At 38.9% G+C, this 18,949-nt stretch overlaps 1 protein-coding gene across 1 annotated transcript in view; it reads left to right on the top strand.

The window, feature by feature from the left end:
- Positions 1-1,073: 1,073 nt before the first annotated feature.
- Positions 1,074-18,949, top strand: part of DTHD1 (death domain containing 1) — a 104,709-nt gene continuing 86,833 nt past the window's right edge. The window contains exon 1 of the mRNA XM_040335147.1: positions 1,074-1,491. Coding sequence (XP_040191081.1) covers positions 1,200-1,491 — 292 coding nt within the window. The 5' untranslated portion in view covers positions 1,074-1,199. The remainder of the gene's footprint in view (positions 1,492-18,949) is intronic.

The raw sequence follows: 18,949 nt of genomic DNA, 5'->3' as shown, positions 1-18,949 counted from the left end.
GTTGTATGGTAATTCCAATTGACCCCACATAAAAGACGTTTTTTTTTTAACGGCGCATGCGCCGTCCGTGGGGGTATCCCAGTGCGCATTCTTGAAATCACGCCGCAAATAGTCAATGCTTTAGACATGAACGTAATTTACGCAAAGCCCTATTCGCGAACGTTTTACGCAAACGACGTACACGACGGAAAATTCTACGCTGGCCCGACGTCCATACTTAACATTGCGTACACCTCATAGAGCAGGGGTAACGTTACGCCGAAAAAAGCCTTACGTAAACGACGTAAAAAAATGCGCCGGGCGGACGTACGTTTGTGGATTGGCGTATCTAGCTAATTTGCATACTCGACGCAGGAATCGACGGAAGCGCCACCTTGCGGCCAGCGTAAATATGCACCTTAGATCTGACGGCGTACTAAGACGTACATCAGTCGGATCTAGCCCAGCTTCAGTCGTATCTTGTTTTGTGAATAACAAAGATACGACGGGGCATCGTAGAAATTACGCGGCGTATCAATAGATACGCCGGCGTAATTTCTTTGTGGATCTGGGCCATAGATGTGAATGTGCAGTACTATAGGAAACCATGTTATATGGACTGTAGTGCATTTCTGAAAACTGCAAAACACACTAAAAACGCATAGGTATGAACGTAGGGTAAAATAAGACTACCTGGCTGGACTGAACTAAGAACCACACTACAGCACTATCACAATTAACAGACCAAAGCAGTATACATTTGACATTTCTACACAAGATTACTACATTCTTGTTTTGCAGGGTAAACAAAGAAAAGTTTTTGTCCAAGCTGATCTACAGTAAGCTCTCGTATCTCAGATCACCCAGTACAACCAGATTAGGGATAGGCTAGCACCTTGCTTCCGAGTACAAGTGTTTACAAAAGAACTTCCCAGTGTTGCAATAGGAAAATAAATACTTTAAAGAAAGCCTATGTCATGCAGTAAAATGACTTACTGTAGAGGAAGTCAATCACTAGCTGAAATCTCTGTGTACTGTGCTGCCACTCCTTCCTGTTACTGGGGTAACTGCTGTCCATAGTAACTCAATGACTGGCAGGTCAAAGCAGGACTGGCTGGGTCATTAAAACAGGACTGTAGACCAAAAACCACATTTCAGATTTCCCTGCTACCTGATTAGAGGCAGCCGGGCATACAGGATCACATCAATATACAGCCAAAATGGAATCATTATCCACTAACGACACAAATACTGAGGATCAGATTCACCATCTTCTTCTGATTCTGACACAGATTAAACAATTTAATAATCATGTGGAAGATGTACTGGAGGAAGCGTCCCCTAAAAACAAGGAAAATGTAGAGGAATTGGTCTTCGCACTAATCCCACTAATGCAAGATCTCATTAGAACTTTCTGCGAAAAGATAAACAGAACAACAGAAACATTAAAGCTTACACTTCCCCTCCTAAACAGAATTCAGGACACTTTTCAGGACCTGGGCTCAGTGATTGGTAAGAAAATACTTGCACTGTATATAGTACACTGACTTATTTGGGAGAGACAACGTATTATTATTTTCTTAATATTACATCTGCTCTTAAAGTGTATGAAATTTTTTATTTATTTTTTGTATATTTTTCTAACAGATTGCAGATTTTTTTTCATTACCTAAAACCTTATTTAGGGGTATATTGATAAAGCAGCATATGTGACATTCACAAAACATTCAATGCTGGTAAATCTTTCTGCTGTATGTGTTTTACATTTCAGTGATTTATTCACCTGGAATGAAAGTAACATTCACTACTTTAATCATTTGCAAAGAGAACTTGTAAACATTACTGGTACCACACCACAGAAAAAAAAAAGTCTGATTTTTATTTGTTTAAAAATGTTTTAACATGAATAAAATATTCATATTTAAACAAAGCAGTCAATTCAAAAATATTCTAATTAGTTTTCTTATACCCCTCCTGCTTAACCCTCAGTCTCTCACCAATTATGATATATATATATATATATATATATATATATATATATATATATATATATATATATATATATATATATATATATATATACACTGTATATCTATATAGATTTATCTATATACAGTATATATATATATATATATATATATATATATATATATATATATATATATATATATATATATATATATATATATATTGATTTGCTTTCAAATGGTTCCAATTAAATATAATCTGTATGATGTAAATCTTTGCAAATACCATTTGTGACCTAAAATTCCTAGGATCGTGACATACCGTATAGGGTTGCCACCTCATCCCTTTAAAACAGAACACATATGAATTACACAGGTTCTGAGGCTAATTTAATTTAGATAAGGCTCCACTTGAGTTCAATTACCACCTTAATCAGCCACAGAACCTGTGTAATTCATATGTGTTCTGTTTTAAAGGGATGAGGTGGCAACCCTAGACATACCTGAATAATATGTTATATTAGGAAACTTGAGTTTAACTGTTCGATCAATTGATTCCAGATTTTTCAAATGCTTGGTAATTATCAATTAACCACTTAAGCCCCGGACCAATATGCTGCTAAATGCCCAAAGGCGTTTTTACAATTCGGCACTGCGTCGCTTTAACAGACAATTGCGCGCTCGCGCGACGTGACTCCTAAACAAAATTGACGTCCTTTTTTCCCCACAAATAGAGCTTTCTTTTGGTGGTATTTGATCACCTCTGCGGTTTTTATTTTTTGCGCTATAAACAAAAATAGAGCGACAATTTTGAAAAAAATGCAATATTTTTTACTTTTTGCTGTAATAAATATCCCCCAAAAACATATATAAAAAATGTATGTGAAAGGTCTACAGCGCTACTATAGTAAAAAAAAATTATATTACTTAATCAATGAATAAATGATAAAGCAGCAATTAAAAACGGTGAACTAAACCAAACAAAATATGTGAAAAAGGGTAATGCGCTAAATCAACTGATTAAATAAGGTGTCAACACATCAAAATTACTGGAGAAAAAAGAGAAATTGATACAAAGAATAAAGTTCCAAATTCTATATATATCGTCCCTAGTTGCTGTGATCCTGAAGGCAACTCAAAGGCACTTTGCCAGACCACACACACACAATGTGTGAGAGATATAATCAGCTTGATGATGTAGTAATCAAACCTGTCAGGTCAAAAATGCTTTTCACCAGGTATTCACATGTTCACATATGCAAAAGAAAGGGAGACAAAAAGAAGACCAATAGTGTGATACTGTTAATGAAACACCAACGTCTCACAACACTCAGAACATCACTCACGAATCCCCGATATTAAATAGGCTTCAGCGTGTGTGCATGTAAACTGCTCAGCTTGTCAGGCTCCTCATCCGGCACCTCCGTGCGTCCCGTCACTCAAGCTCCTCCCCCACGCGTATCGTCACTAGACACGTGACTTAATCATGGGTCAATGTGTGACTGAGGCTTACCATGGCTATAAATAGCCTATCACACACTCGCAACGGCGCAAACGGACCAATGGGGAGGCACCAATGACTACATCATTGCAGATACACCACAACATTTCAGCCAATTGTGGTTTATAAAAGTATCTCTTTAACAAGTTTTAATATGATACAAATTGAGACAAAATTATGTCTTTACAAAAACAAACACAAATAAGCTTTTCACAGGTTCTGCTACGGACGAATCCGTGCAACTCAGGTAAAACAACTTGTATGTATGCAGACAGCATCCCGTGTTTCTCATTTAGTATTAATACCACATAAGCCAGAAAATATTGATATGTATATAAATATAAATATATATAAAAAAAACTAAAATACATATATGTAAAAAAATCACCATATTTGATATTACATGTGGATCAGACCAAAACTGTTGATCACATATCCCAGTTTGCACTATCAATTTAATAACATAATAGACATGATATGCATACCAATACTATATACAAGAGCACTACACCACTATCCAACCAGTGGGTACAAGCTCAAATTAAAATTAGAATTAAAATAGCATTTGGGATAGCTAATTAGGAGATGTGAGAAATGTATACATATATATAGATAAAATACTATTAAAAACTTTTAAAAATCAGATATAAAACAGTTAAGATCAAAGTCAATATTTAAACCATTCGGAGAGAGAGATCCCATCTCATGGATCCATCTCGATTCTGCTTTACTGATCTCTCTCACCCTATGGCTTCCTCTCCAGTGGGGACTATATTTTTGTATGCCCCAAAATTTCAAACCCTTTGGGTTCCCTTGGTGACATAACCCAAAATGACGGGAGACATTATGTTTCGGGTATGTATTTATAATATTTTGTACATGCTCTCTTAATCTTTTCCATAAGGGTCGTTTAGTGCGGCCTATGTATTGTAAGGAGCATGGGCACTCCAGGACATACACAACACCCTCAGTTCTGCAGGTAATAAGGTCATCAATATTATACTCCTTCTTGGTGACATTTGAAGTGAATTTGGTACATTTTTGACCATTAAAATTCGTATTTTTACATGCAAAACACCTCTTGCATGGGAAGAAACCCTTACCCTGGAAGAAGGTAAGTACATTTTTCTTTAATGGAGGATCAGGAACGTTTTTAGCTACTAAGTCCCTTAAGGTGGGAGCTCTACGATATACCACCCTAGGGATACTGGGTAGAATACCCTGTAGTTGCTGGTCAGCTCTCAGGATAGGCCAATGCTTTTTGAAAATGGTTTCTAACTGTCTATGTTGGACAGTATAGTTTAGGATAATCGGGAGATTATTATCCATTTGATCAGATTTCACTTTGTCCTGAATCAGGGTAATTCTAGGTGTGTCATATACTTTACGGATTTGTTCTTGAATAAAATCCTCATTGTATCCTTTGTTCACAAACTTTGTTTTAATTTAATAGGAACAAAGTTTGTGAACAAAGGATACAATGAGGATTTTATTCAAGAACAAATCCGTAAAGTATATGACACACCTAGAATTACCCTGATTCAGGACAAAGTGAAATCTGATCAAATGGATAATAATCTCCCGATTATCCTAAACTATACTGTCCAACATAGACAGTTAGAAACCATTTTCAAAAAGCATTGGCCTATCCTGAGAGCTGACCAGCAACTACAGGGTATTCTACCCAGTATCCCTAGGGTGGTATATCGTAGAGCTCCCACCTTAAGGGACTTAGTAGCTAAAAACGTTCCTGATCCTCCATTAAAGAAAAATGTACTTACCTTCTTCCAGGGTAAGGGTTTCTTCCCATGCAAGAGGTGTTTTGCATGTAAAAATACGAATTTTAATGGTCAAAAATGTACCAAATTCACTTCAAATGTCACCAAGAAGGAGTATAATATTGATGACCTTATTACCTGCAGAACTGAGGGTGTTGTGTATGTCCTGGAGTGCCCATGCTCCTTACAATACATAGGCCGCACTAAACGACCCTTATGGAAAAGATTAAGAGAGCATGTACAAAATATTATAAATACATACCCGAAACATAATGTCTCCCGTCATTTTGGGTTATGTCACCAAGGGAACCCAAAGGGTTTGAAATTTTGGGGCATACAAAAATATAGTCCCCACTGGAGAGGAAGCCATAGGGTGAGAGAGATCAGTAAAGCAGAATCGAGATGGATCCATGAGATGGGATCTCTCTCTCCGAATGGTTTAAATATTGACTTTGATCTTAACTGTTTTATATCTGATTTTTAAAAGTTTTTAATCTATATATATGTATACATTTCTCACATCTCCTAATTAGCTATCCCAAATGCTATTTTAATTCTAATTTTAATTTGAGCTTGTACCCACTGGTTGGATAGTGGTGTAGTGCTCTTGTATATAGTATTGGTATGCATATCATGTCTATTATGTTATTAAATTGATAGTGCAAACTGGGATATGTGATCAACAGTTTTGGTCTGATCCACATGTAATATCAAATATGGTGATTTTTTTACATATATGTATTTTAGTTTTTTTTATATATATTTATATTTATATACATATCAATATTTTCTGGCTTATGTGGTATTAATACTAAATGAGAAACACGGGATGCTGTCTGCATACATACAAGTTGTTTTACCTGAGTTGCACGGATTCGTCCGTAGCAGAACCTGTGAAAAGCTTATTTGTGTTTGTTTTTGTAAAGACATAATTTTGTCTCAATTTGTATCATATTAAAACTTGTTAAAGAGATACTTTTATAAACCACAATTGGCTGAAATGTTGTGGTGTATCTGCAATGATGTAGTCATTGGTGCCTCCCCATTGGTCCGTTTGCGCCGTTGCGAGTGTGTGATAGGCTATTTATAGCCATGGTAAGCCTCAGTCACACATTGACCCATGATTAAGTCACGTGTCTAGTGACGATACGCGTGGGGGAGGAGCTTGAGTGACGGGACGCACGGAGGTGCCGGATGAGGAGCCTGACAAGCTGAGCAGTTTACATGCACACACGCTGAAGCCTATTTAATATCGGGGATTCGTGAGTGATGTTCTGAGTGTTGTGAGACGTTGGTGTTTCATTAACAGTATCACACTATTGGTCTTCTTTTTGTCTCCCTTTCTTTTGCATATGTGAACATGTGAATACCTGGTGAAAAGCATTTTTGACCTGACAGGTTTGATTACTACATCATCAAGCTGATTATATCTCTCACACATTGTGTGTGTGTGGTCTGGCAAAGTGCCTTTGAGTTGCCTTCAGGATCACAGCAACTAGGGACGATATATATAGAATTTGGAACTTTATTCTTTGTATCAATTTCTCTTTTTTCTCCAGTAATTTTGATGTGTTGACACCTTATTTAATCAGTTGATTTAGCGCATTACCCTTTTTCACATATATAAAAAATGTTTTCCTCAGTTTAGGCCGATACGTATTCTTCTACCTATTTTTGGTAAAAAAAATCGCAATAAGCTTTTATCGTTTGGTTTGTGCAAAATTTATAGCGTTTACAAAATAGGGAATATTTTTATTGCATTTTTATTAATTATTTCTACTAATGGCGGCGATCAGCGATTTTTTTGATGTATTTATTCGCTCACACTCTTGATCGGGCATAGGCATGATACTATGAGGAAGGGCGCGATCTACATTAGCCTGAAAACGTTTATTACCATGTCTGCCTGACTGTATAAATGATGTATTTTTGATGTCTTATGGACGAATTTATACGAATAAAGAATTTTTAAGTGCAGCAATCCCTCCGCTATTTTTCTATATCTAAGCCTGTGGGAAGGCTTGATTGCTAGCACTATCAGCTGGGACCGATGTGCACCTCACCCTGCAGTTTTCCTTTATATATACAGTGTATATATATATATATATATATATATATATATATATATATATATATATATTTATTCATATCAGTTTTTTACAAATTACTATGGTGTGGTACTGTTCTAGTCCATGCGTTCTTATTGCAACTGATTTATGCTATTGTTCAGATATGGTACCTCTGCAAGTTACCACTTAATAATACTCACTACTTTATAAATGTAGCACTACCCCATACGAGTCGCTGGTGAATAGGGATCCCCCACCCTGCACAGCCAGACATACCAAACTTCCACAGCACACTTGAGTCAGGAAGCAGTCTGGCAACTTTGTTTTGTTTATTGGGGTATTAAACTTGGATAGGGATAAGGATATTATGGGATGCCCACTTGACTCATCAGCAAAATAAACTTTTCAGGGACACAACTGTATACAGTCCATATATACACTCCTCTTCTGCACAAATCTTGCTTGCAGAAACACCCATACCCAGCTGGAATATTATTTGGGGAATCTGACAATGCACTCAGCCAGATCCAGTAACAGCCCTTTACAGGCAGGGACTGCGGGTCCCTTTGGTGTGTAGAAAATTCCCAGTGTGCAGCTGCCTTTCTGGGACTACTGATCCCAGCACCACCTCTTCTGGCACTGACTGGCCTGGTTGCAGCTGCCCCTTTCACTAGCCCTCCTGGCTAATCATCCACAGTCCTCCCAAACTGACTCTACAACCATCTCAGACTGCCACTCCTCAGTCCTCTCAGGCTGTCTCTCAGTCCTCCCCAACTGTCTCACTCATCTGCCACCTGGCTGTCTTCTCCCTGGAGATCTCCATCTCCAGCTGTCCTCACACCTGCTCCCGTGCCACTGGACAGGACTCCTCCTTGTGTTTTGAGAGGAGGATCCCTCCTGCACCCAAGCTACGGGCCTGAGGCCCCCCTCAGAATAAAGGGGTACCATCAAGGGCCTCCTCAGCACTCCATCTCCATCTTCCACCTGAACTACTCTGCCCTTGCTGGCCTGACCCAGAGTATTTAAGAGGTCCCTCCCTCTACCAATACTCCAGACAGCTCCCCCTAACCTCCCTCCTATTCTTCTGGAAGTTTCTGCAAAGTTTCAGCAAGTAGGGCAGGGGGGGGGGGGTCATCAGAGCGGCTGCCTGATGAGTCATTCCAGCCTCCCTGGATCACTTACTCTGACCAAGATTTAAACACACAGGCTTGGCTGCCTAACTTTACCTACAATACGAAAAAAAAAAAAATTACACTAGCACACTGAGCTAGATGGTGCAAATAAATATGTTCCGAAAAAGTGTAAGTAAAGGCAATTTTTGTTTTTAGTTATTGTTAAAGTAGTGAAGGGTAAGACCCTTTGATGAGTTATTATTGCTGTCAACACCCCTTCTTCTTTCTGGGAAGACTCACCGCTCGCCCATCCCCATCCCCTTTCCTGACCTGCCAGGCTGTGTGCTCAGATAAGGGTCTGGTATGGATTTTGTGGGTGACCCCCATGCTGTTTTTTTGGCATGGGGGTTCCCCTTAAAATCCATACCAGACCTAAGGGCCTGGTATGCTCTTGAAGAGGGAACCCATGCCTTTTTTATTTTTTTTTATTTTGCATCTATTTCCCCCTAAAGATTCGTACCAGACACAGTGCCTGCTATTGTCAGGGATCAAAGTCGGATCGCTGTTCACTGAAGTCGGACTTCAGGTCATAGGGCAAAGTCGGATCCAAAGTTATACGACTGTCGTGTCATACCAGTGTGAACCCGGCCTAAAACAGAAATAACAAGGACATTTTCAATCAGAGCAATCAGAAAGGGAAAATCCTTCAGGCTGGGTTAACACTGGTACGACAAATGCTCAGACATTGGGAGCTCACGTCGCATGACGTGTGAAAATCAATGTTTCCCTATGAGAGCCATCTTAACTGGTCCGACACAAGTCTGTCTGACTTTGAAAAAGGTTCCTGCACTACTTTGGTCCGACTTTGGTCCAACTTCAGCCCATTGAATATCACTGAAGTAGGATCAAATTAGGATCCTTGTGTGACATCCAACATGGTGATTACAACAGCAGTAAAAGGAATTTATGTCACACTGGGATTGTTTTTATTGGTCAAAGGACAAGTCATACTATCACGAAGTCGGATCAAAGTAGTATCCTGTTCATTCAAGTGGGATGGATATAGGACTGATGTCACAGAGCAAAGTAGGATGACAGTCGTATGACTGTCGTGTAGTATCAATGTAAACCCAGCCTAAATAGGGACACCGGGTTTTTTGACAACTCTCTAAGAAGTGAATTCCATTCATTTTGGAGAGATTTCCACTCATTTCTGCTGCATTTCCAGGGTAGGAAGTTAAGACATAGGCTTCCAAAAATAAAATTATATGAGCTTTAACCCTTCCCTACTCTAAAATTAAAAAATAAATGTTTACATGTAATTCCTATTTAACGCCTTTCTTACCGGGCCATTATAAAATGACGCCGGCAGGAACCATTCCTCCCTTTGGGTGGACGTCTTTTCTTCCCTGCAATCTAGGGCACGGCAACCGTGACACTGCTAGTGACTAGTGTTGAGCGGAATACGCCATATTCGATTTCGCGATATATCACGAATATATAGACGAATATTCGTGAAATATTCGTTAAAATCGAATATTCGTGATATTTTATCAAAAACATTTTTTTGCGAAATTTCGCTAATGCGAATGCGAAATTGATTGCGAAATTCTCGTCCGCGCATGTGCGCTAAGAACACGCGAGAACGGAGATCATTTCCTGGATCTTTGCCAGTCGATTTTCGGATCGCTATTTTGTGCTATTTTGAGCGAAGCGAAGATGGTGGGGAGTAACTTTTCATCCAGTGAGGAAAAACTGCTGATTAGTGTAAGTAATTTCACCACTGTTATTTCATTATCTTTAACTGCATTTTAGACTAGTTTAAAAGTTAGGATATAAGATCAGATATTAGTATTTCCCAAACAGTGTGTCTCCAGCTGTTGCAAAACTACAACTCCCAGCATGCCTGGACAGCTTGCTGATGTGGGGGGGGGGGGGGTAAACTTTATTGGGGGGGGGGGATGTGAGAAAGGAGTGTTTTTTGTTTTTTTAGCAAGACAGGCACGCAGACAAAGACGCAGACAAAGACGTAGACAGCTACTAAACTAGAATAAAACTACTACACCTAAAACTTTTTTTTTTTTTTTTTTTTACACGGACAAAGACGTAGACTACGACACGGACAGCTACTAAACAGGAACTAAAATACTACACCTAAAACTTTTTTTTTTTTGTTTTTTTGTTTTTTTACACGGACAAAGACGTAGACTACGACACAGACAGCTACTAAACAGGAACTAAAATACTACAGCTAAAACTTTTTTTGGGTTTTTTTTTTTTTTTTTTAGACTGAAGGACGCAGACAAGGACGAGGACTACAAATACTAAACTAATATGCACTAAACACTAACTCTACTTACACAAACTTATATGACTAAACTAAAGCTACATTTTTTTTTTTTTTTTTTTACACTGACTTGCAAGGACAAAGACGAGGACTACAAATAATAAACTAATATGCACTAAACACTAACTCTACTTACACAAACTTATATGACTAAACTAAAGCTATTTTTTTTTTTTTTTATACACAAAACACAGAGACTAAACACACACTAAACTAAGCTACCTTAAAGAAATGTACACTTACACTAACTACACAGAAATCTATCTAACACTAAGCTACACTAACCTGGACAAAACAACACAAATCTGAGCTTTTAGAAAAGCTGTTGGGTCTTTTGCTTTGAAAAAAGCAGTTGGTTATAGAAGCAGGAAACTCAGAACTAAAAGCACTATAGGAAGCACAATGCCCTAAGCTCTAAGATCGCAATACACTGGAAAAACGCACAGAAACACTCCACTCTCTCTAGCCACCTTGTGAATCTGCACTGAAATACTGCTGGGAGTGATCTTATATACTGGTCGGGCAGGCAGGTTCCTATTGGTTGCTATGGAGGTTGCTAACCTCTGACAACTGTGGTAGGAGAACTCTGATTGGCTCTGATGCAAAAGAAGGGCGGAGAAAATATTTGCGAATATTCGTAATACGAATATTCGCGAAAGCGAATATTCGTCAACATAAAAGGATTGCCTCAGCTACTCCGCCCAGGGTCTCTAATCATACCAGCAATGCTTTTAGACGTCGATGGAGATCACTAGGATGTGATCTGTTTTAAAAATAAATTTGAAAAAATACGAATATTCGTAATAGCGAATTTTGACCGCGATACTCGAGTTATTCGCGAATACTCGAATATGCAATATTCGTAACGAATATTCGCAATACGAATATTCGTGAGCAACACTACTAGTGACCCGGTGCGTGTGCCCGGCGACCCCATTTTAAGGAACCAAGGTAAGGTTCAATTCACAAGTATAAGGATCTTTTTTTTGCCCACGTGACTATAATCTCTTTAAAACTTATTGGACCCATTGGTTTGAAAATAAAAACATTTTTGAAGAAAAAAAAAGTATTCTTTCGACATGTGTTAGTTATGTGAATTGAGCCTATAATATACAGAGACTGATACTCTTCTTGGAGTCTGTAATTTAGTTAAGGAATTATTATGTAATCGCTAATACTTTGATTGCACGTTTCAGATTGCTTAAAAGATTTATTGGTGAGAAGGATTAGACACTATAGTTACAAACAAAGGCAGCAAGATAAATTCTTAATGCTACTAGGGTTGTTAAGTAGTTATGTGGTAGATATGCTGTTGCTTGATACATACAGGTACAATTGTTGTCCAGTAAATTTTATTTTTTCCCAAAAAGCAATCAACATGTACCCTTGTCGATAGTTCTGGAACAATTCTGACAAGGCTGGAAGATAAGGGGTGGTAAACTATTACAGTAGCTAAATATACCAGCATTTCCCTGGCATAATGGGATATGCATTATATGAAAATAATAAATTTTTCCCCTTTACTTTAATGGAGAGTGGATACCAACAGATAACCAGACCCTATTGACTTGTTCAAAATACAAGATGTACAATAAAACCACCCAAGATGGTTTTAAATATGAGTCTACTCTGACAGCATTTATTAGAGGGATTTACTCTTTTATTACCTTTTCCATTGTGCATTTTAGTTCCGTTCCTCACTATTATCAGTATGCATTAACCAATAGAATTATAGTGGATTTATACTTTGAAGATCCAATGTGTGTATGACAGCTCTGGACAATTTATGGTCTTGTATCAATAGAGGTGTTCTGGACTGCATTGTACTTCAGGGGGCCTTGTAACTGATGAAGGTGTGGTGTTGGTGAGACTTGTTGAGATCTCAGAATTTTTTATTTATATTTTTTCAATGAATCAAAAACGTTAAACGCTGGTGAGCAAAGTTTTTGAGTGTTTATCAACGTTTATCAGCGTTAGAGCATTTTTACAGCTGAAAACCGTCTCTCAGAAACCACTAGTTTTTTGTTTTGTTTTTTATGTCTCAAAAACACCACTGCCCAAAACTGCTGATAACAGCCTATGTGTACATGGACACATAGGATAACATGATGGAGAGTTTAATGACTGTAGAAAAAAAGTCTACAGCCAAAAATATTGCTGTAAAAATGTAAAAAAACATCCAATGTGTATGTGGCCTAAAGGGAAAGACTAGTGTGACGGATCTCAGATACCCCAGGTGGGCACATCCGCCAGACCTGTGTCTCCTGTCCTCCAAACGCACCCGCAGCCTGCAGATTCGCCATAACCAGCCCTTAACCCCTCAATCACAAGACAATCCACACAGGTGTTGAGGGTTAAACATGCAGAGCACAAAACTCTTTATTAAATCCAAAGTATACAGTTTTACACACAGTTAGGGACACTCCCCTTAGCCTTGTCAAAGAGGGGAGGGGGACAAGGAACAACCAATGGGAACTGAACATTTGTACATTGAAACAGGCTACAGATAAACATAATGAGATTATGGTAAGCAGGCAGCTTTTCAATACACATCCCCTGCGGAGAGACATCTCCAGTCCAGACCATTGTCTATGTGCAATGAACCAAGACAATTAGACACAGCAACAAGGGGGGGATGGGGGAGAAGGGCTGTAGCATTACATTACATTATCTCAATGCCAGCTTGTCTCCAGTATCTCCTGGGCCATAATCTGTGAGTAACAGGCCCGCCCACAGTCCCTTCCAAAACACACAGTGACAGTGGGTTCTGTCACAACTAGTATATAGAAAAACATTAAACATGACTTGTGCGTTCAGGTGGAGTTCTCATTACCCACAACTGAGCAGTATAAGTATATGCAAATCCCCCACTTTCTAAAGCAGTTCACTGGGGTTTCTATTCCCCTCCCGTGACAAATTACTCAGTATTACCTTTTGAAGACCTTTAATGTTAAGGGTATATCACTATTCTATTCTCTCCTCCAAAGCAAACACGTATTCTTGAAGTCGCTTCCTATGTGTGCGTAGGAAAGGGATTTCAACAAGGTATATCCAGAGGAACAATGGCAAACGGCACTAAAGGTAACATACTCCTCTACTAAATGTGTTAACCTCTGGGAGTTGTTTCAGAAGATTTTGTTACGCTGGTACCTCACTCCTTACCAAATATCCAAATTTGCTCCTGGGGGGTCCTCCCAATGCTGGAGACTTTGTGGGGGTACGGGTACTCTACATCACTTGAAAATGTTTGGATAAATAGACAATGTTTGGATAAATAGACAAGTTAAGATAGTAAAATATCATAAATGTATAGAATGACACAAAAGCATAAGATTATAAGTTCAGAAATTCTAAAACTTTACTTAAAGCGGAGCTCCACCCTCGAATTGAACTATGCATCAGTAGATTTAAAATAATATCATTAACAGAGTAAAAAAAAAAAAAATGTTTTACATGCCTCTAAATCCTTGTTGCTAGGTAGAATAGCTAATCTGCCTTCTTCCTGCCTTCTTCCTGCACCACGATATGTCTTCTCCTATACCTATACCGAGTGGCCTCCTGGGAAATGAGTGTCATCCAAAAAAACATTCCCCTCTGGGTGACCGATGTACATTGGAAGGATTTTAACAAACTTTGTTGAAGATTCCTACCTTTTTGTTATTCTGAAGAAATCACTGTTTGTTCCTCTGTGCCCCTGTGTGTAGTGAGTCTAATGGGAGTGTCTTCATAATTATCAACCAGCTGCTGCAGAATCAGGGCTCTCCTATTTTGAGTATCTCACCAAAAAATGAAATTTTGGTTGCAGGGGATGCCAAACATCTTACTTGTATCTTAGTGTAGACTTCAGGGAAAATCATTGAGCCAATCACACAAGCAGGAAATTATGTACAGAACACCTCCAGGTAGCCAAATTGTATTGCACTTTAAAGAAAATTACAGATCTGCAGATTCAAAAGGAAAGATGACAAATGACCTGTGTCGCAAATGTATATGCTATATTATTTTTTCCATGAAAGTGGAGTTACCCTTTAAGCAACAGCTATAGTAAAATACATGTACAGTTTATCTAATCCTGCAAATTATAATGGAATCAAGGGCATGTTAGTATGAGATTTTGGGGTATGGGACATCAAACTACTCCTGCTTCTAATCACTGGATTACATTTTTATAATTCACACTATTCAAAGAGTAACATTTCCTATCTCTTGACTAGAAGAATAGGCATAAAGCCACAATATCACATCCAGTACCTAGCACCTTCTTACAATAAACACAAAAACAGTTGTTGATTTGAAAGGCAAGGCCGCGGCTTTATTTATCCATATTCAACACAAGCCAAATGAATAACTCAAACGTGAACATTAAAGGTTCTAGAAATGAACGTGCCTGTCACAGCAGAGCTGTGAGCACCCAAACCTAACATAGCCTACACGCCTGACCTAAGCATAAGTTCAGGATAAGAACACCAACCACTGAGGCGATTACCCAGATAATTTGTAGGTGACAATCCGCATAAAGCTGTGAGTGTATTTTTTATTTATTTTTAAAGGGGGAAGGGGATCTTCTCATGCAGGGAGGCAGAAGTCCAAAGAGGATGTACTACCTCCCACAGATACAGTAAAACCTTGGTTTGAGAGTAACTTGGTGTGAGAGTGTTTTGCAAGACAAGCAAAATGTTTTAATACATTTTGCCTTGTTATCAAGTAATTGATATAAGAGTAGCATCATGTCACAACGGAGTATACAAAATAAGAGAGGAGCCTCTAAGTGTAGCAATATGGTTACATTTAATGAAGGTACAACATTTAGCAACTTATTGCTACACTTACCCTGTAAAAAATGCTTTGATATACAAGCACTTTGGATTACAAGCATGTTTCTGGAGCAAATTATGGTCTCAAACCAAGGAATTACTGTAGTTTTATACCCCTCAACCTGGCTCGCCCACCTTAGAGCCTAAAGGGGGAACTCCACACTACCTGCCACGCTTCATAATAGTCAGTCACCCCTCTCCTTAAGATGCAAGGCCTCCTTCAGCATCTTCTTTAGGAAGTCTGGTTTAAAATCAACATTGCTTGCTGGTAATGCAGGTAGTCTTTAGGAGCCAGTAACATACAATCATGGCATTGTATATCCAGGTTCACTCCAAAGCTGTAATGGAGAATGGGACATGATCTTGTTTCCTCCTCTGTTGAAGCCATGCATTTCTGTACATTTGTGGAGTACACACAGTAAAACTTGGCAACATAAAGAGGCTTAAACTACATTACAAACAGATTACCACTCTCCTTCTCTATTATATTGTTATTGTCTAGGTGACAACACACAGTCATTGGCCAACAGTGCAGTCAGTCCTCACAGCGTGAAGTGGAACTTTACAGGTTGTAAACTTCTCCCCTATAAAATAAACCTGTCATAAGAGAAATGTATAGGTGACTGATTTTCTCTGAAAATCATTGTTGCCTGGCTGTCATAGTGGTACTATGGCTTCAATATTTCTGAATCACCGACTTGTAATGAGCATGAAGATCAGAAGTTCTAGAACAGCTTACCTGTTGCAGGTCACTGACACCGAAAGTACCGAACCTAAGGGCCATCATAACAACCAGGCAGCTAGCATTTTGAGAGAGTTCAGAAAGCAATGGCAGCCTCTAAATTTCACTAACGGCACATTTTACTTGCTTATTGATCCTCAAATTATTATAGTATCTGCAGCTATCTTTAGCCCTACCTAGATTCATTTAACTAGAGAACACATGTTGTCCATATTCGTCAGTAACAAACAGGTTGATTTGGAACCCCTGCCTGCCTGTTCTCACGTCTTCACTTACACACATACTGGAGATGTGGAGGATATGGGGACCCCACAATGAAGTTCAGAACTGGGTGTGGTCCCTAGAACCACCACTCTGGCCTCGGCTGTAGGTGACTCTAGGAAAATTGGTAATTTGGATTATTTTAATGAAAAGGACTTAGGTGAGGTTTAGTTAATCTGGGCAGGAGATTGAAGTCATACAGTTAGGACTTTTGCCCTGACCAAGGCATGGATCATTTTGAAGTTTTAAAAGATATCCATATGTTTATTAGAAAGATAAGGACCTGATTATGTCCAGGTCCAATATGCAGTACATGGAAATCTGTGATTTCTCTATTAATGATTTCCATGCACTACGGGATCCTATCAAGCTATGGGAGGAGAGTAATGTACCGATGGAGGACCCCGATGCCACACCTGTCCATACAATAGGTGAGTTTTCCCCCTTTGCAATTGAATACACACATTTGGGTGTTTTTACAGAAGATAACTAATGACAAAGAATATGTTATTTGGATACATCCTCTACTAACTTAAATTCTGTACAACAGACTGCTTTGAGGCATTTTAGGAGGAATGTGTATAGATGTATGTAATAGAATATTAGAGAACCAGGAATTGTACACAACTGTTGATGCTTCATTAAGTAACACATTTCCAACAAGAATTTTGCAAGATGATCACACAAGCATTCAGGGAAGGGAGTGTTGATAAGGATACTCTGGAATTCAATAATGTGGACTACCCCAAACTCATACCTTCTATGCATTGCTTAAAAAGGACAAAAACCTTAAAGATTCTCCTGGACGTCCAATTGTCTTGGGAATTAGGAGTATCAATGAAAAGACAAGCATGATTGTGGACTACTATTTACGTCCACATGGCATAGCTTTGCCTTTATATAAGCAAGACATCTTTGACATGTTATTAGTAATAGAGGGTCCATACTTACTTTGGAATGCATAGCTGGTCACCACTGATGTGGAGGTGCTATATAGCTCAATACCTCATGAGTAATGACAGTTTGAGCCGAGCAAAAGTTCAACCCGAACATCGCCTGTTTGTCGAACACCCAAATTTGCTGGGCACTCAGCAGGATATTCCCCCACTGAGCACCCCACAATGCACTGCCATTTAGGGCACAGAGCACTGTCAGAGCCCTCATTGGACAAAGTGATGATGACTATCTTCAATCATGGCTCAGTGCTTATAATCCCTCCCCACACCATAAAAGGTTCCTTCCAATCAGAAGCTTTTGCGGTATGTTGAAGTGGAGATAGAGCAGGGCTCAGTTTGTGACAGTAGAGTGTTAGTTTAGTGTTATTATAGTGTGTGAGTATAGTGTAGTGTCCTGTAGTGTGTTAGTGTAGTGTGGTGTTTAACACAGCATTACATAACATTTAGTGCTGTATACAGACTAAGAAGACCCCCTAGGCACTATATTTAAAGGAATTTTTCATTTTTGTTGTTTCACATTAACCACTTAAGACCCGGACCTTTAGGCAGCTAAAGGACCTGGCCAGTTTTTGCGATTCGGCACTGCGTCGCTTTAACTGACAATTGCGTGGTCGTGCGACGTGGCTCCCAAACAAAATTGGCGTCCTTTTTTCCCCACAAATAGAGATTTCTTTTGGTGGTATTTGATCACCTCTGCGGTTTTTATTTTTTGCGCAATAAACAAAAATAGAGCGGCAATTTTGAAAAAAATTCAATATTTTTTACTTTTTGCTATAATAAATATCCCACAAAAATATATATTTTTTTCCCCTCAGTTTAGGCTGATACGTATTCTTCTACCTATTTTTGGTAAAAAAAAATCGCAATAAGCGTTTATCGATTGGTTTGCGCAAAATTTATAGCATTTACAAAATAGGGGATAGTTTTATTGCATTTTTATTAATATTTTTTTTTTACTACTAATGGCGGCGATCAGCGATTTTTTTTCATGACTGTGACATTATAGCGGACACTTCAGACAATTTTGACACATTTTTGGGACCATTGTCATTTTCACAGCAAAAAATGCATTAAAAATGCATTGTTTACTATAAAAATGACAATTTCAGTTTGGGAGTTAACCACAAGGGGGCGCTGAAGGGGTTAAGTGTGACCTAATTTGTGTTTCTAACTGTAGGGGGTGTGGCTGTAGGTGTGATGTCATTGATTGTGTTTCCCTATAAAAGGGAACACACGATCAATGACGGCGCCACAGTGAAGAACGGGGAAGCTGTGTTTACACACAGCTCTCCCCGTTCTTCAGCTCCGGGGACCGATCGCAGGACTCCAGCGGCGATCGGGTCCACTGGTCCCGCGGTCATGGAGCTTCTGACCGGGTCGCGGGCGCGTGCCCGAGACCCATGGCTGGGCACTTAAAGCGGAT

Source organism: Rana temporaria, chromosome 1 (assembly GCF_905171775.1).
Source record: "Rana temporaria chromosome 1, aRanTem1.1, whole genome shotgun sequence".
NCBI lineage: Eukaryota > Metazoa > Chordata > Amphibia > Anura > Ranidae > Rana > Rana temporaria.
This window is presented reverse-complemented; position numbering and strand designations above follow the sequence as displayed.